The sequence below is a fragment of the Aspergillus aculeatus genome (genome assembly GCF_001890905.1).
Source record: "Aspergillus aculeatus ATCC 16872 unplaced genomic scaffold ASPACscaffold_22, whole genome shotgun sequence".
NCBI classification, from domain to species: Eukaryota; Fungi; Ascomycota; class Eurotiomycetes; order Eurotiales; family Aspergillaceae; genus Aspergillus; species Aspergillus aculeatus.
The window spans coordinates 269,023-284,834 of record NW_017962997.1 but is presented as its reverse complement, the minus strand read 5'-3'; the positions used below and the strand labels follow the sequence as shown (position 1 = coordinate 284,834).

The 15,812-nt window shown below is 52.1% G+C and overlaps 5 protein-coding genes across 5 annotated transcripts; 2 read left to right on the top strand and 3 right to left on the bottom strand.

The window, feature by feature from the left end:
- Window positions 1-1,056: 1,056 nt before the first annotated feature.
- ASPACDRAFT_64700 (hybrid sensor histidine kinase/response regulator) lies at window positions 1,057-6,017 on the bottom strand (the record flags this gene model as incomplete). Its single annotated transcript, XM_020204022.1, has 8 exons — window positions 1,057-1,195; window positions 1,280-3,223; window positions 3,282-4,561; window positions 4,621-4,762; window positions 4,882-5,261; window positions 5,609-5,612; window positions 5,670-5,758; window positions 5,991-6,017. The coding sequence occupies 8 exons, from the start codon at window positions 6,015-6,017 to the stop codon at window positions 1,057-1,059; spliced, it is 4,005 nt and encodes a 1,334-aa protein (XP_020051436.1).
- A 594-nt stretch (window positions 6,018-6,611) lies between these two features.
- ASPACDRAFT_48200 (uncharacterized protein) lies at window positions 6,612-7,073 on the top strand (the record flags this gene model as incomplete). Its single annotated transcript, XM_020202084.1, has 1 exon — window positions 6,612-7,073. One exon carries the CDS (start codon window positions 6,612-6,614, stop codon window positions 7,071-7,073), a length of 462 nt encoding a protein of 153 aa, XP_020051435.1.
- Window positions 7,074-7,743: 670 nt separating this feature from the next.
- On the bottom strand, window positions 7,744-8,052 carry ASPACDRAFT_64699 (uncharacterized protein; the record flags this gene model as incomplete). The annotated part of the gene is made up of 1 exon (XM_020204021.1): window positions 7,744-8,052. One exon carries the CDS (start codon window positions 8,050-8,052, stop codon window positions 7,744-7,746), a length of 309 nt encoding a protein of 102 aa, XP_020051434.1.
- A 226-nt stretch (window positions 8,053-8,278) lies between these two features.
- On the bottom strand, window positions 8,279-10,104 carry ASPACDRAFT_1891999 (uncharacterized protein). Its single transcript, XM_020198649.1, has one exon. The coding sequence runs from the start codon at window positions 9,936-9,938 to the stop codon at window positions 8,436-8,438; it is 1,503 nt and encodes a 500-aa protein (XP_020051433.1). The 5' UTR covers window positions 9,939-10,104; the 3' UTR covers window positions 8,279-8,435.
- Window positions 10,105-14,082: 3,978 nt separating this feature from the next.
- On the top strand, window positions 14,083-15,126 carry ASPACDRAFT_1891998 (GNAT family N-acetyltransferase; the record flags this gene model as incomplete). Its single annotated transcript, XM_020198648.1, has 2 exons — window positions 14,083-14,643; window positions 14,876-15,126. The coding sequence occupies exons 1-2, from the start codon at window positions 14,166-14,168 to the stop codon at window positions 15,124-15,126; spliced, it is 729 nt and encodes a 242-aa protein (XP_020051432.1). The 5' UTR covers window positions 14,083-14,165.
- Window positions 15,127-15,812: the final 686 nt, after the last annotated feature.

Genomic DNA, 15,812 nt, shown 5'->3' with positions numbered 1-15,812 from the left:
AATCCCCTTTCCCCAGCACTATCAGTTCTCGCGACGGCATGCAGGCGATTAGCTTGGCTAAGACAGCACCAGCATCGGAAGTGCCGTGGCCCCTGGCCCTCTCCTGCTCCTCGGCACGAGTGAGTTGGACTAACTTATTCCAAATACGGAGAACTAGGTAACTTAACTAATGCTAGGATGAGACATCTAACGGTATTTAGCAGTAGTCTGGGGGTGGTTGTTCTGGATGGCATGTTGTGGCAGGTTGCAGTGCCAAGGTGTCTGGACCCAGGACTCTAGACCTTGTGGGTTATTGTGGGTGCGGGTGTGGTTGGTTTGGATGTTTGTGCTGTGACTGCGGCAGATGCATACATCCCCACTGGATAGAATTGCAGAGACGTCGAGGGTATCCTCGTCGCATGCAGGATACGCAGGGCCTCAAGGCCACGCTGAGCAGCCATGTCTCCTGCCGATTTCTTCTTGGAGAATTATTCCTACAATGGAACGAAGGAAATGCAGTGTACCCCCCCTCCAGTCATGCTTGTCAGCCCCGTCGGCAGTTGACTGCATACAGGGTCACCACAGGAGTGATTGTGCCTTATCTGGTTATGCCCGGGATTTCCATACCCAACGGCATCCATTCCTACAATCCGGCATGAGCAATATATCCGCCAACGTCACATCTTCGGCGAAGGCGCAGGAGCTAAGTGATTGAATACCATACGTCCAACGTCCCCAGCCGATCCTTTGAATCATTGTCATTACCTGTGAACTAAGTATAATTGGTATTCAATAAGTCCGGTTTCCAGGCAAGAATACAGGAACCGAGACTGAACACTTCGACTCCGCACATTTCCGGTGAAATAAGGTCCAATTCCAAGACCTTCAAGACTGTTGAGCGGCCCAAAGGATGAGACAATTGTGCGGGCGATCCTATGTACAGACAGGGCAGTTATGACTGCAAGTGCCTCCTCGAGAATTATGGTGGTGGATCAGATTTCGGTTGTGTTGTCTATGCGGGGATAGAAAGAGCCCGAAATCCTCTTGTTTGGCACATAGTATGGTCGGCGGCTGACCTTACCATTCGCAGTTGAGCCATGTGCTCTGCACCAGAAGAGGGGCAGCTTTGGCCTTAGACTTGGTCAGCCTCCACCCCTTGAGTTCAGAAGGAGATTCCGACCCCAGGGAACCGTTTGACGTGCCTGAGAAATGAATGCTGTGCAGGTCAATCAAGACACTCCATCTCGAGAGGATGAAATTGAAGCCTGGAGAAGATGCAGAGAAACCAGTGCAACCTTACCCCTTCGGCTGATCCATCAGCTGCGTCACTTTCTTCAAAGACACCGGCTTCGTGACAAAGACGTCCACGCCAGCGACGTAAGCCTTGGCAACATCGTCATTCGACCCCAGACCAGTGAGCGCAATAATCTTCGCCGGCGATGAAGTCTTGCGTTCCTTCTCAATCATGCGGATCGCTTTGGTGGCCTCGAAACCATCCATGATGGGCATTGAAATGTCTACTAATGTTAGAGCTGCTTGCAGGGATAGGACTGAAAGTGCAAAGGTAGGAAACGAACCCATGAATATATAGTGGTAGCCCTCAGGCATTGCTTCGACCGCGTCGACGGCCTCTTTGCCGTTGATGGCCTCGTGTACAACAAGGGGCTGTCGTCGGCTGACAATGCGATGGAGAAGCGACATGTTAACTGGGTTGTCTTCGACTAGAAGCACCCGGGGTATGTCTTCGGATGGGGCGGGAGGGGTAAAGATTTGCCCGCTAGAGCTTCCATTTTGGTGTGCTTGCGTATCTATTATTGGCAGCGCGGTGGATGGAGGTTCGACATTTCTCTTTGATGGTAGTTCAAAGGTTTTAGTTTCGGGAATGAATGCTGCCGGCCGAAAAGGGAGACTTCGGTCAGGGCCCTTATCAGCAGTTACCTTATCCCCATTTTGTACGCCGTTTTCAGACGCAATCCGAGGTGAGATATCGTCCACCCCCGAAAGCTGAGGTGGTGCTTGCAAACAACTCTTTATCGTTCTAGCTAATCGGTAGGGACCACACGGAAGGCTCAACCACTCGACGCGTGCGCGAAGCTGACTCAATCCGGGAGATTTCGAATGCGTAGCACGCCTATCGCGGTGCAGAACGAGCAACGTGGATCGTTCATTCAACCCATTGACGCGGTGCAACTGCGTCTCATCGACAATCACGAGGTCCGCGGCAACATCAGGTGACCACGGCTGGAGTGATATGCCATACCATTGCGTTAGGTACCTGCTGATAGTACTAGCAGAAGCGGCATCATCGGGCTGAACGAAGCACACTGTCTTCCCTGCCAGCTCTTGCTTCACGCCAGCAATGAGACCTTCTGAAGGGGTGAGAAGCGGGTCATCGAGCACTGTCGCGCTCTCGACACATTCTTTCTCAGGCCGCGTAAGGGGAATCGAGACCTTTACCACCGTCCCCGCTCCCAATTGACTCTTGATCTTGATATTGCCTTTCAAAGAGCGGACGATGCTGTTGACGAGAGACAAGCCAAGGCCCGTGCCGGGTGACAGAGGGTCCTCTTGCATGAAAGGTGTGAACAGGTGATATCGAAGGTAGTCGGTGGAGATGCCCCGACCGGTATCGGATACAGTCAGAAGCAAAGTATCAGCCCCATCGCTAGGCGCGCTTTTACTATCCTTTTGTATCTCCATGTGTACAGAGATGGATCCCGTGGCAGTGTACTTCAATGCGTTTCCAAAAACATTCATGACAATACGTCGCAAGGCCCCTGGCTCCAAAACAAAAACCCAGTCATTCATGCCGACATCCAAAGTGATATCGACGTGCTCAGGACTGCCACTGTAGCTTTCCCCTAAGGGAGAAGATGGCTTCGAGGTTGAAGAGTCACCAGCACGAGTAACATTGAGATGATTGGCGCCCGCGCAGATACTTTCGATCGCGTCCTCAACAATTGTCACAATGTCCACAACTTTTAGGATATACAATGAGCGAGGACCGGATTGCGCAACAACAGAGTCTCTTCCATCTTGCAACAGTAATGAACCGGCCACCCGCGCTTTCCGCTTGAATGAATTGATTTTGCTGAAATCAAGAATCTGCTCGAACGTATCCAGCAGAGTTTGACTGCATGCTCGAATAGTGTCCAGAAGCAGCCGAGCTGAGCTGGACAGCGTTTGTTCCACAAGGAACTCCACTGCGGCTAGAATCCCATGCAGAGGACTCCGAAGCTCATGCCTGTTTCCCTTTTAGTCAGTCCAACAGTCACACTGTGAAGGCAAGCAAGAACACTCACGAAATACTGCTGATAAAGTCTCCCTTCTTTTTGTCGGCTTCTTGACTCCGGATACGACTGTCCTCCGTCATCAATGAGGAACAGAACCCGAGCACGCCACCCAGTTCTACATGGGGGCTGAAAATTCGAGTCTCCACGGAGCTCCAGCAGAAGCAACCGCCAAACCAACACGAGTTCGATGCATCCCACAGGGGGGCGAAGATAATGCGCGTGGCGTTCGGGAAGTAGGTCTGCAGGAGATCCAAGTCCCTTCCGTTCAGCGTGTCCCGATCCCGCGGATGGAGTAATGACGGCAACTGAAAGGCAGGCTGATTGCTGGTCTGCGAGGACGTTTCCTCGTCAGACGAAAAGGCCGTTCCATCGCGATGGAAATACCACAGGGCTCCTTTGCCGAAACGCTGCATCATCCGCCGTAGAAAGTGCCGACTTATTTGCTTTGCAGACGCAGGGTTTGACTCATTTCCCCACGACGAGTCGTGGGCATTACGGGTCGAGATAGCCCAAGTAGTAGCGGCGGGCCGTGATCCGGTGGTTGTATCTTCTAGCAATCCTTCGTCTTCGTCACCGTCAAACCTGTCCTTGACAGCGAAGATTGCGACCCCTCCTTCATCCCCAAGGGTTAGGCTTTCACGCATGAGGTCTGCAGCACGCTGAAATGCCTCGTGTCTTTTCCCGGACGACGATGCATGAGATTTGATGGCAGGTCGATTAGACGGAACCTGCTGTTTCGTGGGGCTTGACGGTACAGAATCGGAAGATGAGAAGTTATCGTTCGGTGTCGGGCTTGTGTTCTTAGCAGATGACTTCGTACTTCGGAGGGTAAGCTTCGGGTCGATCTCGAGGGATGAAACACGCCGGGGGCTGGGAGTACGCGATCGGTCAAGGTCGGAAGGGCTGGCGCTTCGTGGAATAGCGGGGGTTGGAGATTCTTCTTTGCCTTGGTCTTGGACAAACGAGTTGAGCCCCGCCAAGACTTTCATCAAACGAGCGCTTTCGAGTGACTGCCGCGAGGTTTCCAGATACTCCATAACTCCGGTGGCTATGACGCCCAGGCTCTCCTTGTGGGCAGCCGTCAAGGACAGATTGGGCCTCGGATCGATGACATATAAGCTACCAATGTTGATACCACTACTGGTCATCAGGGGTGTGCCAGCATAGTAGCGGAAAAACGGAGAACCGGACACGCAGGGTATTTGGCAGAATTTGGGATGTTGTTGCAAATCTTCCACGACGAAGAAGGGGTATTTATCCGCAGTGGTTGGCGACAGGGTAATTGTTTTCTAGCACCGGTCAGTCACCATGTCTAAGCCAGGCGAAATGGACTCGCAGGAGTAGCTACCTCGCATAGGGTGCCAGCAACAGGGCCTCGGGAGCAGCCCATCCAGAGTCCATCGCCATCATCTTCATAAAGTGTATTATCCCCAAGATTTAGCGAGCGTGATGCCTCGGCCACCACATATAGCGTTTCGCGATCGATCAAGCTGGGAGAAATTTAGCGGTGGAAACCCATATGAAGCCGGGCTTGTGTGAAGTACAAGTCGTAGCGCGATCACGCGCACCGCAATCATCTTGGAACGAGGATAGAACATCAACAACGTACCTGATGATCGCACGCTGGACGCCTACTTTGACCGCGGCTAACTGGGCTAAGGCAGTAAGGACGAGATTTGGGCTGGCTCTAGCATACGCACAGGTCGAGCCGTGTGGATTGGTGCCCTGAGAAGCAGGGAGCAAAGCAGGATTGTCCGGCTGAAAGTAATGGAACAACTCCCTGGCGCGACGGTCCGCTTCGTGTTCTTCCTGCTGGGAAGCCGGAGGGGCTACGTCCTCCATCGCGTCGACACCTCGTCGCCTGTCAACCTGCAGGTTAGATGCGGTGTTTCCTGTCTGCTGTCCGTCTCGTGAGACCTCTGTTCCGTTCAGTCCATGTTGCTCAGTATCCTCAATCTGACAATAGAAGTTGAACCCAGAAAAGAAATGCTGATGGGATGTTAAGGAAAGTCACCGTGTGTGGGGCGTGCGATAATAATGAAAAGGGTTTTCCCCGACTTCCCGAAGTTTTCGCCTTCAATGCAGCGTCCGGCGGCAATTGCGTCACACGTGCAGCCGCAGAGTGTGGCTTGACCCGGTTGGGTCAAGCTTGGGGTCTAGAACGTTGCGCCTGTTTGTCCACCTCAGCCACCGCCTTCCCCATTGAGGCTGCGCTGCGGGTCACTGCAAGGAAACAAATCGACAGATCTTTCTGCATCGATTATGCCGCATGGATCGAGATTCCTACATTTCCGACGGTGGCGAGTGGGAGCAGCTTCTTATCGATTTCGGTTTACTGTTCTGCACAAGGTGTTTATGGAGGTCTAAAATGTAAGCGGCGGGGATCTATCCACCTACCTCATACTCGGAGGTTTTGGTCTGGTAGGTACCACATTATCCTGAATTGTCGCACTATGAATACCGTAAATTGGTCGAGCTTCTTGGATCTAGACCGATCGTGCATATAAGCTTAATGTATTGTAAGCGGTGAGGGGAGGGGAAGAAAGCTCTCTCCACTCTTCCAAAATAAAACAGCCGGGTGGAAGGAATGGAGATTCCGCACCACGGGACAGCGGAGCCTCGTGTACCTCGCCGCTTTTGATCCAATTCAGAAACCATTTTATTGTATCTTTCCATGGTCGACGTTGATCGATCCTGTACCTAACAATGGCACCATACCACCCGCAGGCCATTGAGACCTGACATCTTAACGGGGCCCAATGAATTACCGTCGCTTCAAATGGAAGATAAACCTTCCGCGCCGGCCTAGCTCGCAACATTAATGTGGGCCAATTTATCCCAATCTCGCCTCTCTCTCCGAAGTTGAATTTTCCTTTGGCCGAGAGAGGCCCGAGAGCATATCATCTGCACTTACCAAATGCTGTACAACGCCCGTAGCCTGCGACGTTATTCGAAACACGTCTTTTCGCTCGTCTGGAACTCCCGCATGGCTGGGTGGCCCGCATCCGCGGAGAATTGCACGCAATTGGAGCTAGAAGGTTTAAGAACGACGCGTGAAATCGGCGCACACTGCGACAGAGTAGTGGGGGCGAACAATTCAAGCCCCGGGTACTTTGTTCGTAACTGCAATACCTTGCATAAATAATATAGAACTCGAAAAGCGGAGGTCTTTTCAGGTGAGGAACGTAATTATAGTTCAATGAATAAAGACCCTGCAAAGAACGTTGAAGAACGCCGCATATGGAAGCTAACAGTCCGATTGTGGACCGCCGTCCGGGAGACCATTGGGAAGGCCGTTCGGAAGCTGGGAAGCACTATTCTCGTCCGCCGGGCCTTACAATGTCTGAACCATGTATGCTTGGTGTTGTTCATCTCAAAGAAAGAGCTCATGGCGTCCCGGTTCCTCCTCAACGGCCGACCCGAGGCCTTGCAGTTGCCGCAGATGCCCTGGAACATCAGGGGATCAGGCACATGGAGGCACGTGGGGAACGTGCGGGAGGAACGATTGTTCCTACAACAATTGCAGGGCCGCACTGGTGGGACACCTCTCGATTGGATGAGAATGGCCTCAATGATCGGCCGGTCGCCGATGTTGCGCGCAATAATGCGGCCGCTGCGGAACTCCACGTCTGCCTCCTCCATTCGGAGCAACCGCTCGTCCACACCCCGCACCCTTGCGCTTATATGACGTTCAATTTCATCCTCGGAGAGGATGGGACTACGCCCCGCCGCCGAATCAGCGTCAATCCGCGCGATAATCGCTTGGATGGCGCTGTGGCTCTGAGGTCTTGTATACGATGATATTCTGGTGAGTGTGCGTCCTAGGGACTGGTGGTTCTTGTGACTATGAAAAGGCGTGCAGGATATATGGACGGTAATGAGTAGGTGCCAAAGCCCAGCAGATCCGATACTAATCTAGACAGATTTTGAGAATGAAAAACGCCCTGGGGACAAAGGCCCTTCAAACGCAAAGTATTGTTTCCTGAAAGCAAGAAGAACCGCAAAGATGCCACGCTAACCCGACAGTTCTCATCGACGCATATCTCAGAGTCGGGCAAGAGTCAGTGATGAAGAAGGTGGATGGCCAGAAACGGGGGGTTCCCACTTTGACGGGGTGAGAAGACAATAGGGCTGTTGGGTGGTGCCTATCGAGAGAGATAAGACGCTTCGATACTTCGATTCCTCGGTCTTGTGTCTTTATCCTTGTGTTCGACAATAAAGACTGACGTGTGGAAGTACGTGAGTACTCCATCTTTCTGTTTCGGGTTAACAAGGCTATGTCTGGGTCCGAAGGAAAAGAAAGGGTAAGAGCCCTGCAATCAGGTACATTCGGCTATTCCTGTTCGACCAATCCATCAGCAACTCACCTGCAGCCCAATGATACATCTCCTCTCGTCAGAAGGACACTCAATCCAGCAATGCCCCTCCAAGCTCATCAACTCCGGAGATTCATACCCTTCTCCTGCAGCAACTACTGCAGCGACCGCTTGGTAATCGCATTTCCCACCGCCTCCAGAAGCTCCGCACTCTTGACGGCGGGATCGGCCTCGACCATCGCCCGGATGAGCGCCCGCTTGTCCTCTGAGAGCTTCTTGGGTCGACCGGGCCGTGGTCGGGTGACGCAGTTCACGCGGTCCTTTTCCTTGCGGATGGTGTATTCGATGCCGCTCAGCGACAGCTCGGGGTGCACTCGGGAGATCTTCCGCGCGCCCCAGCCGATTGAGTGGAGCTCGCAGATACGGGAGCGGAGCAGTGGGGTGATGTCTTTGCCGCGGGTCATTGTAGGATGTCACGGATCAGGGGGTGCTTTTTTGAGTCGGCTGCAGTGTATGAGTACACTGTTGAAGTAGAGTTAAGAAAGATCAGAGATCGAGGCTGGGTCAGTTTGTTGTTGGTGTTTTGTCTTGTTTTCATCGCACGCGGGGTCACGTGCCTGCTTTGGTCTGTGACGCGGGACGTGATGGGATTGTTGATGGCACACTAATACAGACACCTGAAGTTTTAGGCTGCCATACTGCATTCAAACTACTAAGTTATTCTATCTCCACTGGATAGTATAAGCCTCATCTCTTGACTTCCAAGATACCCACAAACAGTCTAAAAGTATATCCAGATATAGCATGCAACCCTCACTCTCGCCATGAAATCACACCAACGAACCCTTCACAATCTCGCCACATTCCTCCCCATTGCCCAGACCAACAACGGATCCTCGAGGAACCGCTCCATGTCCTCCCTTTCCATAGACACGCGGAACTCCCAGGGAGCCATTCTGTTGGGCGCCGGCAACACCCAGCACTGCCCATTTGTCCGATTGTCAAGGGTGTCTAAGCGCACGATGTTCCCTAGCTTTTTCCCAAAATTGAGACCGGTTGTATTCAGTAAGCGCATGTTGCTGTAGAGGAATTGCCCCTCGCTTGGATAGTAGGACTGCCAGTCGCTGCTGCTATGCTTCTCCCGAACTAGCCCTCGTATGTATTCTTCATCGACTCCGACGCTCGCCTTAAAAGCACGAAAGGTGAGGTCCGCGAGAAGGGCGAGGTCATACGTGCTGAGGCCTGGAACCTGGCGGTACATCTCCGGGGAAGTGTGCTGGGGATCAGTGGCGGCGGCCTTGGTAGGAGATTTAACGGCGGGAGAAAGGGGTGCGGATGCGGCGACAGGGGCCACAGCGTCCCCGATGTAGTTCAGCGGGAGTACGCCCCTATGGCGAAGCTCAATCATCAGTATGATGGAGGTTTCGTCCGGTCGAGATGCGGACTCAAGTTGGTGGTATCGAGACCGCGCCCAGCAGAGCCACATCAAGGCTGCAGCTACGTCACTATCGGAGAATATTGGAGGTACTTGGGAGACACTTTGGTCGCCATCTGTAGACAGTGGACTTAACAGGTCTGTCGTGATGGTTTGACAGGCCTCTCTGAGACGACTCATCACCTCGAAAGGGACCGTCACGAGCTGGCACGGGATCCTGCCCACGGCCACATCTAGAGCTGTGTTCACGTTGGGGAAGATGTCGACCCGTCTGATTCCTGGCGTGGTTTTTGTTTGTTCACCCATTGCAATGATCCTTTTGCGACACACAGTGTCAACAGGCTGGAGTGCGATCTGCCGAGGGTGCTTCAAACCTCGGCAACATGCGGAAAGAGCCTGAAGAATGATATACACGCCCACCGCATCGACGAACAAGTGGTGAAAGCAGATGCCGATCACTATCCCGTCCTCGAAAACATTGAGTTGCCAGCGAAGCCCCGGGGCGCGTTCCTGATTGACTGCATCCAGCGGGACGGGCCGGTATTTCGCTTGGCCTAGGTCACTGCCTGTAACACGGTGCGAGTGAGCCGTCTTCTGGCGGTAGAAATACTCTTGAGCGTGCACACGTGTTTGGAAAAGAGGATATTCCTTAAGACTGAATTCTGTCGGTGGTCGCAACTCAAACCTATTGGCCTTCCCTTCCGGTCGCGAGGATGGACACACATCACCCGCAAGGATGGGATTCTGTGTGACCAAGAACTCTAGCCCATCTTTCAGGATTAATACGTCCTCAGCCGGCGACTTCGTCGCTAGATATGGAAAACATGTCATATGAAGCCGGGGCAACAGATGATCTAGCGGAGTCAGCGGGAATGGGGTAAATGTTGGAGGGGCTAGTTCGCTGTTTTGGAGCATCTTGAAGATATCGACGAGGCGCAGGATGTCGAAAGATTCGGCTCAGAGGAAATAGTAGGAGAGTCGGATAGTCATGAGAATGCACGGATTGTACCTTCCATGATTTTATACCACACCAATGCTCGAAACGTCATACTTCATTCACAAGGGAAGAGCCCTCGCTTTCCTGTCATTCGGTCAATAATTGTCCGGATTTCCCTAATGTGGCACTCCTGAAGCGACACTGCAGCCGAAACTAGATTCCTGCATTGACATGCAGCTGGAATGCTGTCTGTTGTGCAGAAATTTTATAGTCTTGTGCCTGATGACGCTTATGTTTTGACATCCTTGGCACTTGCACCTCGGAAGAGAATCTCGCCGGATTATTATGGAGATTTTCTGAAGCAGGTTTGGGTTCCTCATTGAAGTCACACAGAGGCATCAGAGAAAGTATTTAGTATAGTATGACTGTGACGGTAAGGAGAAGGAGAGATAAATGCCCCGACCAGTCAGGTCAGATGAGCCGAGAGTCGCATTTTTCAGACAAGCAAATAAATTTACAAGGCATCTCCAGCATCTGACCGAGGATAACTTGTGCCCCAAACCAGTCTACAATCTGGCCTAAATAATGCAAGATGTGAGTAGGCTGATTTGGTGTTGCTGCTGGCCAGCCGAGGCGGGCATGTTTGTTGTGTTTGTCGTGGTCCGTGGGGCAGGCGGTCGCTTGTTTCTGCCGCTCGCTAAGAGGCCACGGCAGCATTTGAAAACCCTGCAAGAATAGCGGGCTGAGCTCAATAGGCCTCTCGTTCGAGGTACCGCCAACCGCCACGGCTAAGACAATGTAGTAGTGCTTGATGTCCTATCTGCCTAGTTATCTACTTGTCACTTGGATGCTCTAGGGATGGATTTATTTGTGCTATGTGATGCCAATGCTGCGTTAGCCAGATCTATACCACCCTGGGAGTAACCAAGTAGCATACCGCCGAAAGAGCCATTGAGCACGAAGAAACATGTTGACAGCTAATTTGATTGATTAAGCCATGTGCGAGAAGCCATGATATGATCGTAGCCATCCTCTAGGATTCCGAGTGCTGGGGTTGCTGGAATCTGCGTTGCTGTCGCTGGGGGGTAAGTTGCATAGGGTACTCCGAGTTTTCCAACGCATGCATTCGGTATTGATGCTAACATTCTTTGCAGCCTCAAACCTATTCCTCGATGGACACACTTCATGATTATACACTGGGCGTACCAGGGCATATATCCCACTTCAGCATACTGGAAATACGGAATGGATGCTGGATGGCTGTGCGCACCCTTGACTGACCCCAGGTCGTCTTGTTCACACCAGGGGCCACAGCGGCCATAGCCAGGCTCTCTCCCCCGCAGTGGGCAGCCACTGCAAGCCGCCTGCGCCCAGGCTGCCGTCCCCAGGCATCCACTTTGGGGGCCTGAAATTCGTTACGCCTGCTCCCTTATGCCCCCCCGTAACTATCTCCTTTCGAAACCAGTCACCGCAGATGGCCGAACGGCCGGAGGCCCATGTTCGCACGGTGTCACGTCGCTAGAGCCGGGATCTTCGGAGACTACGCTCGTTCGAATCTCGCTCAGACCACTATCTGTTCGAATTTGAAGTCGGTGCGCGAGCCTTCCTAGTGGTACGGCCCCCGATTCAACTCGGGTGGTAGACAGGGTGTTAGCCAGCACCGTTGTCGCAAACGTGCGGAGGCGGCTTGGTTCATTATGGGATCGTTAAATATACTGGTCTGGCCCTTTTTTTACATCTGCTATGAGATTTTATCACTTCAGCCATGCATGAAGCTATACAGACTGCGCATCAGCACTCTGCAGAGGGTAACTGAGGCTTTACACTGCGATCAGTTTATGATTGCGAGCGGTCGGATGCTGGGACGTGGATGAGATAGGTAGTAGCCTCTTGACTGAAGCTATTCCAGCCCACCCCGTTCCCTCGTTCCATTGCCCTTCCGCAGTTCGCGTGTCGAGTCCGCGGCGCACAACCGCCCATTCCCCATCCAGCACATCCACCCCTCTCATTCCGCTCCCACCCCACCACTCCCCCTTGGAGATCTTCTGAAGCTATTCGCATTTCCAGCTAGCTAGCTAGCACCACATTGAAGTCATCCCCAATGTCAAACTATCACCCACCTCGTCCGTCGAGTTTCCATTTCCAACCACAAAACAATTAGCCATGCTGCACATAATCAGAGCCACAATATTTTACCAATTATTCTAGAAATGCAACATAAAGTAATTAACATCATCGAAATTACTTTTCCTTATCTTAAAATCGAATTGCCTATGAAAAGGACGGCTAGTACCTATGCTGTTCAGCGGACCAGGCCTTTCGTCCCTTCCTAGTCGCGGTCACGTGTACGCGCAAGGGACTTTCTCGGTCTAATCCCTGCGCCCGTATCGCCCGCGAAAGACTGACAACACTCACCCCACCTATCCTCAGGTCCCTCTCCCCCAAACACGTCTTCAATTCTCGATTTTCGATTGAATTGATGTTTAGCAGACGTCTCGCGGTATGCAGTGCTTATCTTATCGGTTATCCCCACACCCCGCGTCATTGCGCCCGCATTCACGATAAGATAACCGTTCCCGCACTGCGTCACGGCGGATCGTCCCAGGGATCCATCTGGAGTCGGATGATGACGATGACGACAAGGTTGCCGTGATGCTGTTACTATCTCACAAAGATATGGGCACTCGAAAAGGCAGATGCGACCGTGCGATGTCGCGTTTTCGACCTTGCAAAGGTAGAGGTCGGCTTGTTTGCTCGTCGAAGATGCGTCTCGCGTTTCAATGGCCAGAACTTCGTGGGCTTGGCCATTCTTATCGGAAAGTCTCTTAGTGAGTTGTGATCGTTGTATTGACAGTGATGTCTTCTGTATTTAAGATAGGCCGTGCTCAGCGTCTTACCAAAAGGCAGATTCTACGGTCGCAGGGTTGCAGGTCGATGGGATTATCACGTTATCGTCACACCAATGCGAGTCCTTTCCGACTGGGACTTCCTGGATCGGACTTTGCTTGTTGTGCATTTTATGACGATAATGGATGGATAACTCGCAGAAACTAAAACTAAAAATGCGTCTAAAGACTATTGTTCTCTACAGCGTGGATAGGACTCGATGAACAGACAGATGCTGTCTCAAGATTATCGCATACCCTCCGTGGTAAGCTGTGATGATATCTATTCTAGGGATAGACAGGCTAACATGAGCGACCGATGTCAAGTGGAGTCTAGACCGATTCTCGAAGCAGTATCTATAGCTCAAGTCTCGAACGAGATCAGAAGGTCAGCGAAGATATGCAATAGTCCTTCAGCTCACGAAGTAATGAGAGAATACCCATGTTTGCCAATACCAGCTTTTGCCAGGCGCAGCACGAAGATGCCAAACTGCCCACGCCCAAGGACTATTAGGCTTTTCGCCTTGGATCTTGTTAATGCGACTATGTAAGAGGAATCTAATTTGCGCCTTGATCGCTTATCCGCCAAATTCGTGTCTTTCTGGATACTCTCCATGCTAGGGCTTACTCAAGATGATCGGACATGGATACAAGAATATGAGTACGGAGCTATATATGCATTGGAGATGTCGAATAGTCACTGCCAACGCAACTGTCTGAGTGAGTGATTGGGGATATTGCAGCTTGGCCCAGAAATCAAGTATCGTCAGCGCGGAGAATGACTGTCAATGTTCATATTCAGTTATGTTGACCCTCAAATATCAGGAGTGCTCGCTATTCAGGGCCCTTCTTGTGAGAAGCATATCGTCTTTCAATCGGGTCAAGGGGATGAGGTTTGGCTGGGTGGATTTGTTACTTAATTTTGCGCGGATTGACTGCACAGCAGTAGTGCCATCAGATGGAGGATCGTTGAGCGCCGCACTGCTAACTCCATCCTTCCGTTGATGACTACTAAGCATCCTATAAGTCACCTCAGTAAGCACCGCCGTTCCCACGGACAGCCATCGATAGGTAAGCACTAACTATCGCTGACCAGTTACACCTTTCTATCCCCAGTTTTAATCAGATATGAACCGCAGATAAGAACTGGACACCTTTCCTCAACTCACCGCCATCCATAGAATGCATTCTTCTGGCTTCATACAGGATCTGCTCCGTCCTTTCCCTCATACAGCCTCGCTATACCAAAACAACGCTCGATAACGAATCGCACGACTGCCTTCCCTGCCACCGTTACAATTCAAATCCGAAAATCGAGAGATGACGTTCACACTCGCCCCCTGCACCCCCGCAGAGTCCCCACAGATCGCGCGCGCCATCATGCTCGCCCGCCTGACAGACCCCCACTGGGTCTTCCTCTGGACCGACCCCAACCCAGCCCGCATCATCGCCGACGTTACCGCCCGCTTTCCCTTCTCCTTAGCCACTGGTCGCGACCGCAAACGCCACCAGATGGTCTCCTATACCGATGACTCCGGAGAGAAGACGGTGGTCGGGTACGCGCGGTGGATTCTCCCGGACTCAGTACTAAGCATGGAGGACAAGACAGGGACGTTCTGGCCCGAGGCGCAGGTCCAAGCCGTGAGCGATGAAGAGCTTCAAGTGTTCAAGAAAAACTTCGATGCAGCCAGTGACGGGGGTCAAGTGCCGGGAATGAAGAAGGACGGGCTGATGGAATTTCGAAGTCGGCCTTTGGAGGAGGTAGACGAGGCGATTACCCGTGGGGAGGAGTTTCTAAGTAAGTTCTTTTTCTTTCCCGGTATCTTTAATTGCTCTCCATACCGCGTATACTGCCTGCGTTCTGCTGTTGTTTCTCCGGACAATTGCATCCTCCAGTCTGCCGCTTAGCCTGGCTTCTGAGGGGAAGGGGGTAGATGCTCTGTCAATCACCAGAACATGCTACTTGCGCCGTGATCTTATGGTGTATGCTCCGCATTACATTCATCAGCTAATGCAACCCAATCCTCTAGCCCTGGATTACCTCTGCACCCACCCGGACTTCTGGCGCCGCGGCGTCGGAAGCATGCTCGTGGCCAGCGGGCTGCAGGTCGCCGATCGCCACGGCCTCCGCACGTATGTCATGTCCGAGCCCGCCGGGCTGAAGGTCTACCTGAAGCATGGGTTTAAGGTTGTCGAGACGGTCACCACGGATTATTCGCAGTTCGGGGGCCAGGCGCCCCAGGTGCTTTATTTCTTGGTTAGGGGGGTGAGGGGGGTATAGTCGCTGTACCTTGCTTAGGTGATGTGGGGTGTTGTTGTGATAATGGAGGAAGAAGGGGGGCGGGGGGTGATGGGACGAGATGAGGGTTGGGTTTTGTGCTTGTGGAGTGGATTGGTGGTTTTGGATTCTGGACTGGTTGTTGGTATGTTGAGGAATTTGGGGTTGAATGTACTTGATGCTATAGATGGACGATGATAATGGTAATGATGTGTGGGACTTGTCAATTGTGCTATTTGTAACTATGCCTGAAGATAAGTTATCGGTGCTTATGGACTGGAAGAATACTCTGCAGAGTGTGTATTGGCAGGATGGGAATTGCCACGATTTGTAGAGAGCGATACTTCAATCGTCTAGAACGATGATAGGGAACCATGTTTTTGAACAATTTAACCTAGCGAGTCTAAGTATACTAAAGAAATGTATGCAATTCAATGAACTGTCCTATACACGAGTCCACGTGCATAGCATCGAGGACGACCGCCCCTGGAAAACCATCGGAGGACGTTCGGCAACAAATCGACGCCGAACCGGTGGCAATCCCAAGAAAAGTTTGTGCAGTGTGCAGCGTGCACAAATCCCGACCATCAGGAACACACACACACGGCTGATATGACGTCAGGGCCTCCCGTCGAGGAAATTTCATATCGTTCCATGGCTAAAGGAGACGTAGAGCTTTCTAGAAGCTT